Here is a 14,094-nt window from a genome sequence, read left to right on the forward strand (position 1 = left end):
ACTGCACCATTTTGAATTGTTTTTATTGATCCATCACCACCTCCATTTGATAACCACAGAATAGTATTGCTCATTTTCCTGGACGTGCTCCAACCTGTAGTGGAGAAAAATTAGCCGGACCTGACAAATTTGGATGGGTTAACCACTGGAGAGCCTGGCGTTTGATTTCAAGCCAGGTACTTGGGGGAAAAGCATTCATCCAGGGCATTTGGTACATCTGCTGTTTAACCCCACTGTTGGGGCCAGATACTGGAGCACCAGGTGAACCCATAGGGACATAAGGTTTATACATTCCAGGTAACCAAGGATACAAAAGTGGCTGATCAGCACTGGCTGGTGCAACTGTGGTAGTTGTAGTAGCTGTAGTGGTCTGGGTAACTGGGGGAGTTCCAGGATGGCCATATGGGAAATTCCATGGCATTCCATAACCACTAGGATAATACATTCCAGATAACCAAGGATACAAAGGCAGCTGACCAGCACTAGCTGGTGCAACTGTGGCAGCTGGAGTAGATGTAGTAGCAGCAGCTGGAGTAGATGTAGTAGCCGGAGTAGTTGTAGTGGTCTGGGTAACTGGGGGAGCTCCAGGATGGCCATATGGGAAATTCCATGGCATTCCATAACCACTAGGATAATACATTCCAGATAACCAAGGATACAAAGGCAGCTGACCAGCACTAGCTGGTGCAACTGTGGCAGCTGGAGTAGATGTAGTAGCAGCAGCTGGAGTAGATGTAGTAGCCGGAGTAGTTGTAGTGGTCTGGGTAACTGGGGGAGCTCCAGGATGGCCATATGGGAAATTCCATGGCATTCCATAACCACTAGGATAATACAGTCCACGTAACCAAGGATACAAAGGCAGCTGACCAGCACTAGCTGGTGCAACCGTAGTAGCCAAGGTAGTCATGGGGGCATCTGTGGAAGCTCCAGGATCCCTAGAATGGAAATGCCATGTTATACAAGAACCATAAGGAAAAGGGTAACCCATATGAACATGTGGGACATACATGTGAGCAGGTAAAGGAGTAGTAGCTGGGGGCTGAACAGCTGGGCAGGACAAGGTCAACTCCCTATCCATGTATTGCACAGACAAAAGCATCTTGGCACCCTGACAAAGGAAGTTGCAGGATTAACAGTCAAGTAGTTATGATCTCAGCATACAAGCTGATAAATACAGAATTACCTCAAACTGCCAGCAGTTGCTTGCATATGGTGCAGTGAGGGTCAGTCCACCTCCCACAACTTCCAAGGTAAATCCACAGGTAGAAGCTTGGTACACAGGTTGCCACACACCATTCACTAAAATCAAATGCTTTCTCAGTGCCAGATTATCCAGTAGCATTCCATCATCAAACATTGTACAGCAAGTCACTCACTGAAAATAAATCCAATCCGAACACAGAAACTAATCTCACCCTTCAGCCTGAGAGCAGCTGTAGACACACCAAGATTGACAACCATAGCTGAAGGGCTACAGGAGACAGTGAGAGGACAAGCCACAGGACAGACCATCTTCACAGCAACTCCCGAAACCCGTAACGGCAGGATGTAGCTATTCCCCTGCAATTACCAATCTGACTTGCTCATCAAGAACACATTTGGGGAAAAAAAAAAAAAAAAAAAAAAAAAAAAAAAAGACCCCCCAACATAAAATGCAAATGTATCCCTTTTCTTTAAAAACAAACAAAAAAAAGGTATTTAGACTAATCAGTAACAGGAACATTTTTTTGAGGATAAGAATATACATGCAATTAGCATCTCTACGATGGGCCAGTCAACTGCAGGTTACCTGCTGTGCAACGTTACAGCCAGCGTACTTGGCAATGAGTGCAACGTCTCCGTGGGCCCTCCTCAACGAAAAGCCGCAGTGGGACGGCATTTGTGATAATGGTACTAGGCCCTCTTCACCTAAGGAAAGCAAAGTTTTATTCTGTGCCAGAGAACAATTGTTTTGCATTTTAATCAGTTCAAACTGAAGGGAGAGTAGTTCCATTTTGAAAGCAAGGCTGGTCAACATGCGAGCTTGACCGCCACTTTGAAAATAGATCTCACTTGTTTGTAGCAAGTTAGTCAATACTTGCAAGATCCCAGACAGTCACAAGGAATAGGACACTTGTATAGCCCTTAATTACAATTACATGCAGCAAGATAAATAAGGCCAGTGAAAAAAAATTGAGCACAAGCCTTTACCCTCCAGAGATAAAGCATCACACTTGCTTTAGACCACAGACGGTTCTATAAAGTACTGCTTTCAACTGTACTGTAGTGGAATTGGTGTGGTCTTAAAAACCAAACCTTTGATGCAGGAAAATTTCAGCAAGAGCACACTCACTTGTCTCAACCAAGAAGTTGGGTACTCGACTTCCCTGGATATGCAAGGACATTGAATCATCATCACACTGCACTGACGGACTCCAGCGCCTGAGCATTAAGGTTGACAGTTGGGACCCTTCTGGCAAGCAAGTGAAAATAGTTACACCAACACCAGGACAACAACATGATGCCACATAGCAAATGATGGATTACATTTCTACCTGTTAACTCTGGCTGATCAGATTGGTATCCGTTGGTATCTCCAACATATTCGTCATGCACTTTCTTAACGGTGCCATCCTTGGTTTCATTTGTAATTCTGCTGGAGCCAATGATAAGTGTACCAGCCTGAACCAATTTACCCTTAGGAACTACAAGACAAAATGCTGAGGGGATCAATGTCAATACTGCTATAAACATAAACCATGTTTCCCTTTTTTGCCACACCATTTCTACTCTTCTTACACGTTTACCTACACCACCACAAACTAAAACATTCCGCAAGAGCTCAAAAGCCCCTGTGAGCCCATATATATATATATATATGTATATCATGTAGCCCTTAATTAGTTTCCCAAGGAAATCAGTGACATAGCAATCTAAAATCACCTGTGACTAATTAGTGTGCTTTTTTTTCCCTCCACTATTCAGCTACTTATGCAGGCCTTCATAAGTGCATCTGGACGTGTTAGCCCAAGCAAAATTTGGGTACTGGGCTTGCCTAAGTCAATTTCATATGAAAACTATCTCCTGGATTTGGGACTGTATTGACAAAGAATATTATCTCTGTACTTATGTAAGAGTTCTGCACAGTGACATTAAGTGCCATTTTTCGATCCACTTTCTCTCAATTATTTTTGGAATTTGCCAATTTCCACCCACTAGTTAGCTCTCCTTTATCACACGACAGCATCTGCTTCCTAGGAGAAACGTGAACCCTTTACTCGGGCTCAGATTGGATTCAAATATCTTGGGGTGAATGTATCTCCAAAGCTCAAAGATTTATTTTACATAAACTTCTCCCCTCTTCTTAAAAAGATTAAGGAAGATTTGGAACCTGCTTCCTGTTTCACTTTTTGGAATAATTGATGTGATAAAAATGAATATACTACCATGATTAGTTTCTTTATTTCAATCACTACCCTGCTAGCAGAATAAAGAATTTTTATGATCCATAAAAAAATGTATAAGCTCGTTTATTTGGAAGAATTAAAAACCTAGAATTTCTTTTGAAATATTAACTAGGACTAAAGAAAAAGGAGGACTGGGACTCCCTGACCTTCAGCTGTACTATTGGGCCACTCAGACAAAAGGTATGATTAGCTGGATGCAAGAACGCAGAACTGCTCACTGGCCAGATTTTGAAGAAGACGTTTGCTCTCCTACGCCTCTGACCTCTTTACCTTTTATTAACAACATAAACGCATTACATTCAGTGACGAGAACTCAAGTTATTTATAATACACTTCGGGCCTGGCGAGATGTAAAGAGGTTCTGTGGATCCTTTCCTAAAGTTCTACGTTAGCTCCTCTGTCCTCCAGCCCAGACCTGCCGCCTGCTCTTGGAAAATCCTTGTTTATAAAGTGACAAGAATATGGTATATACCAGTTTCAGCATTTGTTTACTAATCGCTCCTTTAAGTGCTTCTCGGAATTAACCTCAGAGCGCAAGATTCCGAGACAGGAGTTTGACAAATATTTGCAAATTCGTCATTTGATAACCACTTTTGAAAAGGCAGACCGACTATCACCGGAGTGGTCCAGGATAGAGGAGATTCTGCTGAATTCAACCACATTGCAAGGGAAAATCTCTGTGACATATTGTTCTCTGTTAGACCATCATCATTCTTCCCTGGCCTCACTTAAAAATGTGTGGCAAAGGGACCTTGGGTGTAACTTTGATGAAGACCAGTGGGGGACTACATGTAAGAATGTTTTCACCAATCGTTATCCTGTAACAAAATAACGGAACAGAACTACAAATTTATGCACAGGATGTACCTCACCCCACTTCGTTTGAGTAAAAATGTACCCTAATATAATCATCTAAATGGGGTCGATGTAATACCTATACAGGATCAATCATGCACATCTTCTGGGAATGTAGAAAACGTAAACATTTTTGGAAAGAGGTACACGATTTGACAGCAAAGTTTTGGAAACCCAGTTGGACCTTACGCCTATACGATATCTTTTTGGTACAGCGCTAGACAGGACACTTGATCCTATATCTGCAAAAAGGACCTCAACATCTCCAGCACCACCACGCTGAGCACTGGCGCCCCCCAGGGCTGTGTGCTCAGTCCACTGCTGTTCACTCTGCCGACTCACGACTGTGCAGCAATGCACGGCTCCAACCATATCATCAAGTTCGCCGATGACACGAGCGTGGTGGGTCTCATCAGCGAGAACGATGAGTCAGCATACAGAGAGGAGGTGCAGCAGCTAACGGACCGGTGCAGAGCCAACAACCTGTCTCTGAACGCGGACAAAACAAAAGAGATGGTTGTCGACTTCAGGAGAGCACGGAGCGACCACTCTCCGCTGAACATCGATGGCCCCTCCATGGATATCGTCAAGAGCATCAAATTCCATGGCGTTCACCTGATGGAGAACCTCACCTGGACCCTCAACACCAGCTCCATAGCCAAGAAGGCCCAGCAGCGTCTCTACTTTCTACAAAGGCTGAAGAAAGCCCATCTCCCACCTCCCATCCTCACCACATGCTACAGAGGAACTATTGAGAGCATCCTGAGCAGCTGCATCACTGTCTGGTTCGGAAATTGCACCTCATCGGATCACAAGACCCTGCAGCGGATAGTGAAGACAGCTGAGAAGATCATCGGGGTCTTCCCCACCATCACAGACATTTACACCACATGCTGCATCTACAAAGCCACAAGCATTGTGGATGACCCCACACACCCCTCACACACAATCTTCACCCTCCTGCCATCTGGAAAAAAGTACCGAAGCATTCAGGCCCTCACAGCCAGACTGTGTAACAGCTTCTTCCCCCAAGCCATCAGACTCCTCAATACCCAGAGACTGGACTGATACACACACACACACACACACACACACACTCTGAACTGAACACCATCCCACTCCCATTGAAATATTTGCACATTCCTGCATTGACACTGTTGCATTTTTTGCTGCTAATGTATTATAAAAACATAGTATCTAATTTATTGTCACTATATACATTTTACCTGGCTGCTACCCCAATAACTGCTATGTCCATGTTTGGTATAAGCTAATCTGCTGAATACGAAGTTATAGCATGTTATGTTTACATTTATACAATTTTTAAATTATACTGTTACTCCTTGGCTCTCTGTTACATCAGACATTTCCACTCTAAAACTGTGTACTGTTCGGCACTACACCGTCACTTACTGTGCCTAATGTCCTGTTTTAGTAGTACTGTACTGCGTTGTTAGCGCATGTCTGCACATGCGCTTTATGTAGATCTTTAGTTCTGTGTCGTCTCATGTGGTTAGTGTGTTTTATGTAGCACCATGGTCCTAGAGGAACGTTGTTTCGCTTCACAATGTACTGTAGCAACTGTATATAGTTGAAATATTAATAAAACCACTTGAACAGATGATGCAGTCTACCAAAATGACTTGTGAAGTCTAATGATTTTAGTGTTTACCAATGCAACAACTAGATTAGGGAGGAACTCTCCAAATTCCAGAAGACATTCACACTCTACATGCCCCAGATACCTTTAGTGAGAACGAGTGCATAGACCAAGTCCGTTATGTTCAGGAAGGGGGAACCCCTTTAAATCATAAAATACGTCCCATGTCACCTCCGCAGCCAGTCAGGCAAGGGCAGTGTGTACATAGCCATTTTAGCTCCATGATCTTTTAGCATCAACGTCCAACTTTTCAGGGAGCACACAAGGTTTGGGTAGTCAGGCCCAAAACAGAACTAGAAGGCGGTTATGCAGTGCTTTTATAAAGACAGTACCTCATGTATTTTATACTAATTATGAAACAAAAAACTGGATTTGGTCAGCCAGAATGAGGGTCTTCTTGCAGATGGCTATAGATACATGCAAGTCATTTTAAGCTTTATTTTCTATATCTGAGAAGATGAAATTAATCTTTAAATAGGGATTTAAAATGGCACTGGTGAAGAGAAGACCAGTTGGCACAATTCTGAAAATTCTATATTGGACTAGTAATTAGAATGAGGAGTTGGGATAGGTTTGCAAAATGAAGGAATAGATGACGGGGTCAAAGAGGCAATACCTAGGCCAATGTCACAAGGCTCCACACACTTAACTAGCATAAAGTAGGAAGCACTAGAGTAGAAATCTTGTGAACAAACAAGACACATGACCACTGCACCATTTTGAATTTTTGTTTTTATTGATCCATCACCACCTCCATTTGATAACCACAGTATAGTATTGCTCATTTTCCTGGACGTGCTCCGACCTGTAGTGGAGAAAAATTAGCCGGACCTGACAAATTTGGATGGGTTAACCACTGGAGAGCCTGGCGGTTGATTTCAAGCCAGGTACTTGGGGAAAAGCATTCATCCAGGGCATTTGGTACATCTGCTGTTTAACCCCACTGTTGGGGCCAGATACTGGAGCACCAGGTGAACCCATAGGGACATAAGGTTTATACATTCCAGGTAACCAAGGATACAAAAGTGGCTGATCAGCACTGGCTGGTGCAACTGTGGTAGTTCTAGTAGCTGTAGTGGTCTGGGTAACTGGGGGAGTTCCAGGCTGGCTGTATGGGAAATTCCATGGCATACCATAACCACTAGGATAATACATTCCAGATAACCAAGGATACAAAGGCAGCTGACCAGCACTAGCTAGTGCAACTGTGGCAGCTGGAGTAGATGTAGTAGCAGCAGCCGGAGTAGATGTAGTAGCAGCAGCTGGAGTAGATGTAGTAGCAGCAGCTGGAGTAGATGTAGTAGCCGGAGTAGTTGTAGTGGTCTGGGTAACTGGGGGAGTTCCAGGATGGCCATATGGGAAATTCCATGGCATTCCATAGCCACTAGGATAATACATTCCAGATAACCAAGGATACAAAAGCAGCTGACCAGCACTAGCTGGTGCACCTGTGGCAGCTGGGGTAGATGTAGTAGCAGCAGCTGGAGTAGATGTAGTAGCCGGAGTAGTTGTAGTGGTCTGGGTAACTGGGGGAGTTCCAGGCTGGCTGTATGGGAAATTCCATGGCATACCATAACCACTAGGATAATACATTCCAGATAACCAAGGATACAAAGGCAGCTGACCAGCACTAGCTAGTGCAACTGTGGCAGCTGGAGTAGATGTAGTAGCAGCAGCCGGAGTAGATGTAGTAGCAGCAGCCGGAGTAGATGTAGTAGCCGGAGTAGTTGTAGTGGTCTGGGTAACTGGGGGAGTTCCAGGATGGCCATATGGGAAATTCCATGGCATTCCATAGCCACTAGGATAATACATTCCAGATAACCAAGGATACAAAGGCAGCTGACCAGCACTAGCTGGTGCAACCGTAGTAGCCAAGGTAGTCATGGGGGCATCTGTGGAAGCTCCAGGATCCCTAGAATGGAAATGCCATGTTATACAAGAACCATAAGGAAAAGGGTAACCCATATGAACATGTGGGACATACATGTGAGCAGGTAAAGGAGTAGTAGCTGGGGGCTGAACAGCTGGGCAGGACAAGGTCAACTCCCTATCCATGTATTGCACAGACAAAAGCATCTTGGCACCCTGACAAAGGAAGTTGCAGGATTAACAGTCAAGTAGTTATGATCTCAGCATACAAGCTGATAAATACAGAATTACCTCAAATTGCCAGCAGTTGCTTGCATATGGTGCAGTGAGGGTCAGTCCACCTCCCACAACTTCCAAGGTAAATCCACAGGTAGAAGCTTGGTACACAGGTTGCCACACACCATTCACTAAAATCAAATGCTTTCTCAGTGCCAGATTATCCAGTAGCATTCCATCATCAAACATTGTACAGCAAGTCACTCACTGAAAATAAATCCAATCCGAACACAGAAACTAATCTCACCCTTCAGCCTGAGAGCAGCTGTAGACACACCAAGATTGACAACCATAGCTGAAGGGCTACAGGAGACAGTGAGAGGACAAGCCACAGGACAGACCATCTTCACAGCAACTCCCGAAACCCGTAACGGCAGGATGTAGCTATTCCCCTGCAATTACCAATCTGACTTGCTCATCAAGAACACATTTGGGGAAAAAAAAAAAAAAAAAAAAAAAAAAAAAAAAAAAGACCCCCCAACATAAAATGCAAATGTATCCCTTTTCTTTAAAAACAAACAAAAAAAAGGTATTTAGACTAATCAGTAACAGGAACATTTTTTTGAGGATAAGAATATACATGCAATTAGCATCTCTACGATGGGCCAGTCAACTGCAGGTTACCTGCTGTGCAACGTTACAGCCAGCGTACTTGGCAATGAGTGCAACGTCTCCGTGGGCCCTCCTCAACGAAAAGCCGCAGTGGGACGGCATTTGTGATAATGGTACTAGGCCCTCTTCACCTAAGGAAAGCAAAGTTTTATTCTGTGCCAGAGAACAATTGTTTTGCATTTTAATCAGTTCAAACTGAAGGGAGAGTAGTTCCATTTTGAAAGCAAGGCTGGTCAACATGCGAGCTTGACCGCCACTTTGAAAATAGATCTCACTTGTTTGTAGCAAGTTAGTCAATACTTGCAAGATCCCAGACAGTCACAAGGAATAGGACACTTGTATAGCCCTTAATTACAATTACATGCAGCAAGATAAATAAGGCCAGTGAAAAAAAATTGAGCACAAGCCTTTACCCTCCAGAGATAAAGCATCACACTTGCTTTAGACCACAGACGGTTCTATAAAGTACTGCTTTCAACTGTACTGTAGTGGAATTGGTGTGGTCTTAAAAACCAAACCTTTGATGCAGGAAAATTTCAGCAAGAGCACACTCACTTGTCTCAACCAAGAAGTTGGGTACTCGACTTCCCTGGATATGCAAGGACATTGAATCATCATCACACTGCACTGACGGACTCCAGCGCCTGAGCATTAAGGTTGACAGTTGGGACCCTTCTGGCAAGCAAGTGAAAATAGTTACACCAACACCAGGACAACAACATGATGCCACATAGCAAATGATGGATTACATTTCTACCTGTTAACTCTGGCTGATCAGATTGGTATCCGTTGGTATCTCCAACATATTCGTCATGCACTTTCTTAACGGTGCCATCCTTGGTTTCATTTGTAATTCTGCTGGAGCCAATGATAAGTGTACCAGCCTGAACCAATTTACCCTTAGGAACTACAAGACAAAATGCTGAGGGGATCAATGTCAATACTGCTATAAACATAAACCATGTTTCCCTTTTTTGCCACACCATTTCTACTCTTCTTACACGTTTACCTACACCACCACAAACTAAAACATTCCGCAAGAGCTCAAAAGCCCCTGTGAGCCCATATATATATATATATATATGTATATCATGTAGCCCTTAATTAGTTTCCCAAGGAAATCAGTGACATAGCAATCTAAAATCACCTGTGACTAATTAGTGTGCTTTTTTTTCCCTCCACTATTCAGCTACTTATGCAGGCCTTCATAAGTGCATCTGGACGTGTTAGCCCAAGCAAAATTTGGGTACTGGGCTTGCCTAAGTCAATTTCATATGAAAACTATCTCCTGGATTTGGGACTGTATTGACAAAGAATATTATCTCTGTACTTATGTAAGAGTTCTGCACAGTGACATTAAGTGCCATTTTTCGATCCACTTTCTCTCAATTATTTTTGGAATTTGCCAATTTCCACCCACTAGTTAGCTCTCCTTTATCACACGACAGCATCTGCTTCCTAGGAGAAACGTGAACCCTTTACTCGGGCTCAGATTGGATTCAAATATCTTGGGGTGAATGTATCTCCAAAGCTCAAAGATTTATTTTACATAAACTTCTCCCCTCTTCTTAAAAAGATTAAGGAAGATTTGGAACCTGCTTCCTGTTTCACTTTTTGGAATAATTGATGTGATAAAAATGAATATACTACCATGATTAGTTTCTTTATTTCAATCACTACCCTGCTAGCAGAATAAAGAATTTTTATGATCCATAAAAAAATGTATAAGCTCGTTTATTTGGAAGAATTAAAAACCTAGAATTTCTTTTGAAATATTAACTAGGACTAAAGAAAAAGGAGGACTGGGACTCCCTGACCTTCAGCTGTACTATTGGGCCACTCAGACAAAAGGTATGATTAGCTGGATGCAAGAACGCAGAACTGCTCACTGGCCAGATTTTGAAGAAGACGTTTGCTCTCCTACGCCTCTGACCTCTTTACCTTTTATTAACAACATAAACGCATTACATTCAGTGACGAGAACTCAAGTTATTTATAATACACTTCGGGCCTGGCGAGATGTAAAGAGGTTCTGTGGATCCTTTCCTAAAGTTCTACGTTAGCTCCTCTGTCCTCCAGCCCAGACCTGCCGCCTGCTCTTGGAAAATCCTTGTTTATAAAGTGACAAGAATATGGTATATACCAGTTTCAGCATTTGTTTACTAATCGCTCCTTTAAGTGCTTCTCGGAATTAACCTCAGAGCGCAAGATTCCGAGACAGGAGTTTGACAAATATTTGCAAATTCGTCATTTGATAACCACTTTTGAAAAGGCAGACCGACTATCACCGGAGTGGTCCAGGATAGAGGAGATTCTGCTGAATTCAACCACATTGCAAGGGAAAATCTCTGTGACATATTGTTCTCTGTTAGACCATCATCATTCTTCCCTGGCCTCACTTAAAAATGTGTGGCAAAGGGACCTTGGGTGTAACTTTGATGAAGACCAGTGGGGGACTACATGTAAGAATGTTTTCACCAATCGTTATCCTGTAACAAAATAACGGAACAGAACTACAAATTTATGCACAGGATGTACCTCACCCCACTTCGTTTGAGTAAAAATGTACCCTAATATAATCATCTAAATGGGGTCGATGTAATACCTATACAGGATCAATCATGCACATCTTCTGGGAATGTAGAAAACGTAAACATTTTTGGAAAGAGGTACACGATTTGACAGCAAAGTTTTGGAAACCCAGTTGGACCTTACGCCTATACGATATCTTTTTGGTACAGCGCTAGACAGGACACTTGATCCTATATCTGCAAAAAGGACCTCAACATCTCCAGCACCACCACGCTGAGCACTGGCGCCCCCCAGGGCTGTGTGCTCAGTCCACTGCTGTTCACTCTGCCGACTCACGACTGTGCAGCAATGCACGGCTCCAACCATATCATCAAGTTCGCCGATGACACGAGCGTGGTGGGTCTCATCAGCGAGAACGATGAGTCAGCATACAGAGAGGAGGTGCAGCAGCTAACGGACCGGTGCAGAGCCAACAACCTGTCTCTGAACGCGGACAAAACAAAAGAGATGGTTGTCGACTTCAGGAGAGCACGGAGCGACCACTCTCCGCTGAACATCGATGGCCCCTCCATGGATATCGTCAAGAGCATCAAATTCCATGGCGTTCACCTGATGGAGAACCTCACCTGGACCCTCAACACCAGCTCCATAGCCAAGAAGGCCCAGCAGCGTCTCTACTTTCTACAAAGGCTGAAGAAAGCCCATCTCCCACCTCCCATCCTCACCACATGCTACAGAGGAACTATTGAGAGCATCCTGAGCAGCTGCATCACTGTCTGGTTCGGAAATTGCACCTCATCGGATCACAAGACCCTGCAGCGGATAGTGAAGACAGCTGAGAAGATCATCGGGGTCTTCCCCACCATCACAGACATTTACACCACATGCTGCATCTACAAAGCCACAAGCATTGTGGATGACCCCACACACCCCTCACACACAATCTTCACCCTCCTGCCATCTGGAAAAAAGTACCGAAGCATTCAGGCCCTCACAGCCAGACTGTGTAACAGCTTCTTCCCCCAAGCCATCAGACTCCTCAATACCCAGAGACTGGACTGATACACACACACACACACACACACACACTCTGAACTGAACACCATCCCACTCCCATTGAAATATTTGCACATTCCTGCATTGACACTGTTGCATTTTTTGCTGCTAATGTATTATAAAAACATAGTATCTAATTTATTGTCACTATATACATTTTACCTGGCTGCTACCCCAATAACTGCTATGTCCATGTTTGGTATAAGCTAATCTGCTGAATACGAAGTTATAGCATGTTATGTTTACATTTATACAATTTTTAAATTATACTGTTACTCCTTGGCTCTCTGTTACATCAGACATTTCCACTCTAAAACTGTGTACTGTTCGGCACTACACCGTCACTTACTGTGCCTAATGTCCTGTTTTAGTAGTACTGTACTGCGTTGTTAGCGCATGTCTGCACATGCGCTTTATGTAGATCTTTAGTTCTGTGTCGTCTCATGTGGTTAGTGTGTTTTATGTAGCACCATGGTCCTAGAGGAACGTTGTTTCGCTTCACAATGTACTGTAGCAACTGTATATAGTTGAAATATTAATAAAACCACTTGAACAGATGATGCAGTCTACCAAAATGACTTGTGAAGTCTAATGATTTTAGTGTTTACCAATGCAACAACTAGATTAGGGAGGAACTCTCCAAATTCCAGAAGACATTCACACTCTACATGCCCCAGATACCTTTAGTGAGAACGAGTGCATAGACCAAGTCCGTTATGTTCAGGAAGGGGGAACCCCTTTAAATCATAAAATACGTCCCATGTCACCTCCGCAGCCAGTCAGGCAAGGGCAGTGTGTACATAGCCATTTTAGCTCCATGATCTTTTAGCATCAACGTCCAACTTTTCAGGGAGCACACAAGGTTTGGGTAGTCAGGCCCAAAACAGAACTAGAAGGCGGTTATGCAGTGCTTTTATAAAGACAGTACCTCATGTATTTTATACTAATTATGAAACAAAAAACTGGATTTGGTCAGCCAGAATGAGGGTCTTCTTGCAGATGGCTATAGATACATGCAAGTCATTTTAAGCTTTATTTTCTATATCTGAGAAGATGAAATTAATCTTTAAATAGGGATTTAAAATGGCACTGGTGAAGAGAAGACCAGTTGGCACAATTCTGAAAATTCTATATTGGACTAGTAATTAGAATGAGGAGTTGGGATAGGTTTGCAAAATGAAGGAATAGATGACGGGGTCAAAGAGGCAATACCTAGGCCAATGTCACAAGGCTCCACACACTTAACTAGCATAAAGTAGGAAGCACTAGAGTAGAAATCTTGTGAACAAACAAGACACATGACCACTGCACCATTTTGAATTTTTGTTTTTATTGATCCATCACCACCTCCATTTGATAACCACAGTATAGTATTGCTCATTTTCCTGGACGTGCTCCGACCTGTAGTGGAGAAAAATTAGCCGGACCTGACAAATTTGGATGGGTTAACCACTGGAGAGCCTGGCGGTTGATTTCAAGCCAGGTACTTGGGGAAAAGCATTCATCCAGGGCATTTGGTACATCTGCTGTTTAACCCCACTGTTGGGGCCAGATACTGGAGCACCAGGTGAACCCATAGGGACATAAGGTTTATACATTCCAGGTAACCAAGGATACAAAAGTGGCTGATCAGCACTGGCTGGTGCAACTGTGGTAGTTCTAGTAGCTGTAGTGGTCTGGGTAACTGGGGGAGTTCCAGGCTGGCTGTATGGGAAATTCCATGGCATACCATAACCACTAGGATAATACATTCCAGATAACCAAGGATACAAAGGCAGCTGACCAGCA

The 14,094-nt window shown here is 43.4% G+C and overlaps 2 protein-coding genes across 2 annotated transcripts; both read right to left on the reverse strand.

The window, feature by feature from the left end:
- Positions 1-70: 70 nt before the first annotated feature.
- LOC128605741 (mucin-5AC-like) lies at positions 71-3,509 on the reverse strand. Its single transcript, XM_053621454.1, has 2 exons — positions 2,535-3,509; positions 71-2,449 (listed from the first exon to the last, which is right to left on the reverse strand). Exon 2 carries the CDS (start codon positions 1,097-1,099, stop codon positions 71-73), a length of 1,029 nt encoding a protein of 342 aa, XP_053477429.1. The 5' UTR covers positions 1,100-2,449; positions 2,535-3,509.
- Positions 3,510-7,153: 3,644 nt separating this feature from the next.
- On the reverse strand, positions 7,154-10,452 carry LOC128605742 (uncharacterized). Its single transcript, XM_053621455.1, has 5 exons — positions 8,354-10,452; positions 8,122-8,237; positions 7,606-8,046; positions 7,410-7,507; positions 7,154-7,292 (listed from the first exon to the last, which is right to left on the reverse strand). Exons 1-5 carry the CDS (start codon positions 8,448-8,450, stop codon positions 7,154-7,156), a joined length of 891 nt encoding a protein of 296 aa, XP_053477430.1. The 5' UTR covers positions 8,451-10,452.
- Between the last annotated feature and the right edge of the window lie 3,642 nt (positions 10,453-14,094).

The sequence above is a fragment of the Ictalurus furcatus genome, chromosome 3, assembly GCF_023375685.1.
Source record: "Ictalurus furcatus strain D&B chromosome 3, Billie_1.0, whole genome shotgun sequence".
NCBI lineage: Eukaryota > Metazoa > Chordata > Actinopteri > Siluriformes > Ictaluridae > Ictalurus > Ictalurus furcatus.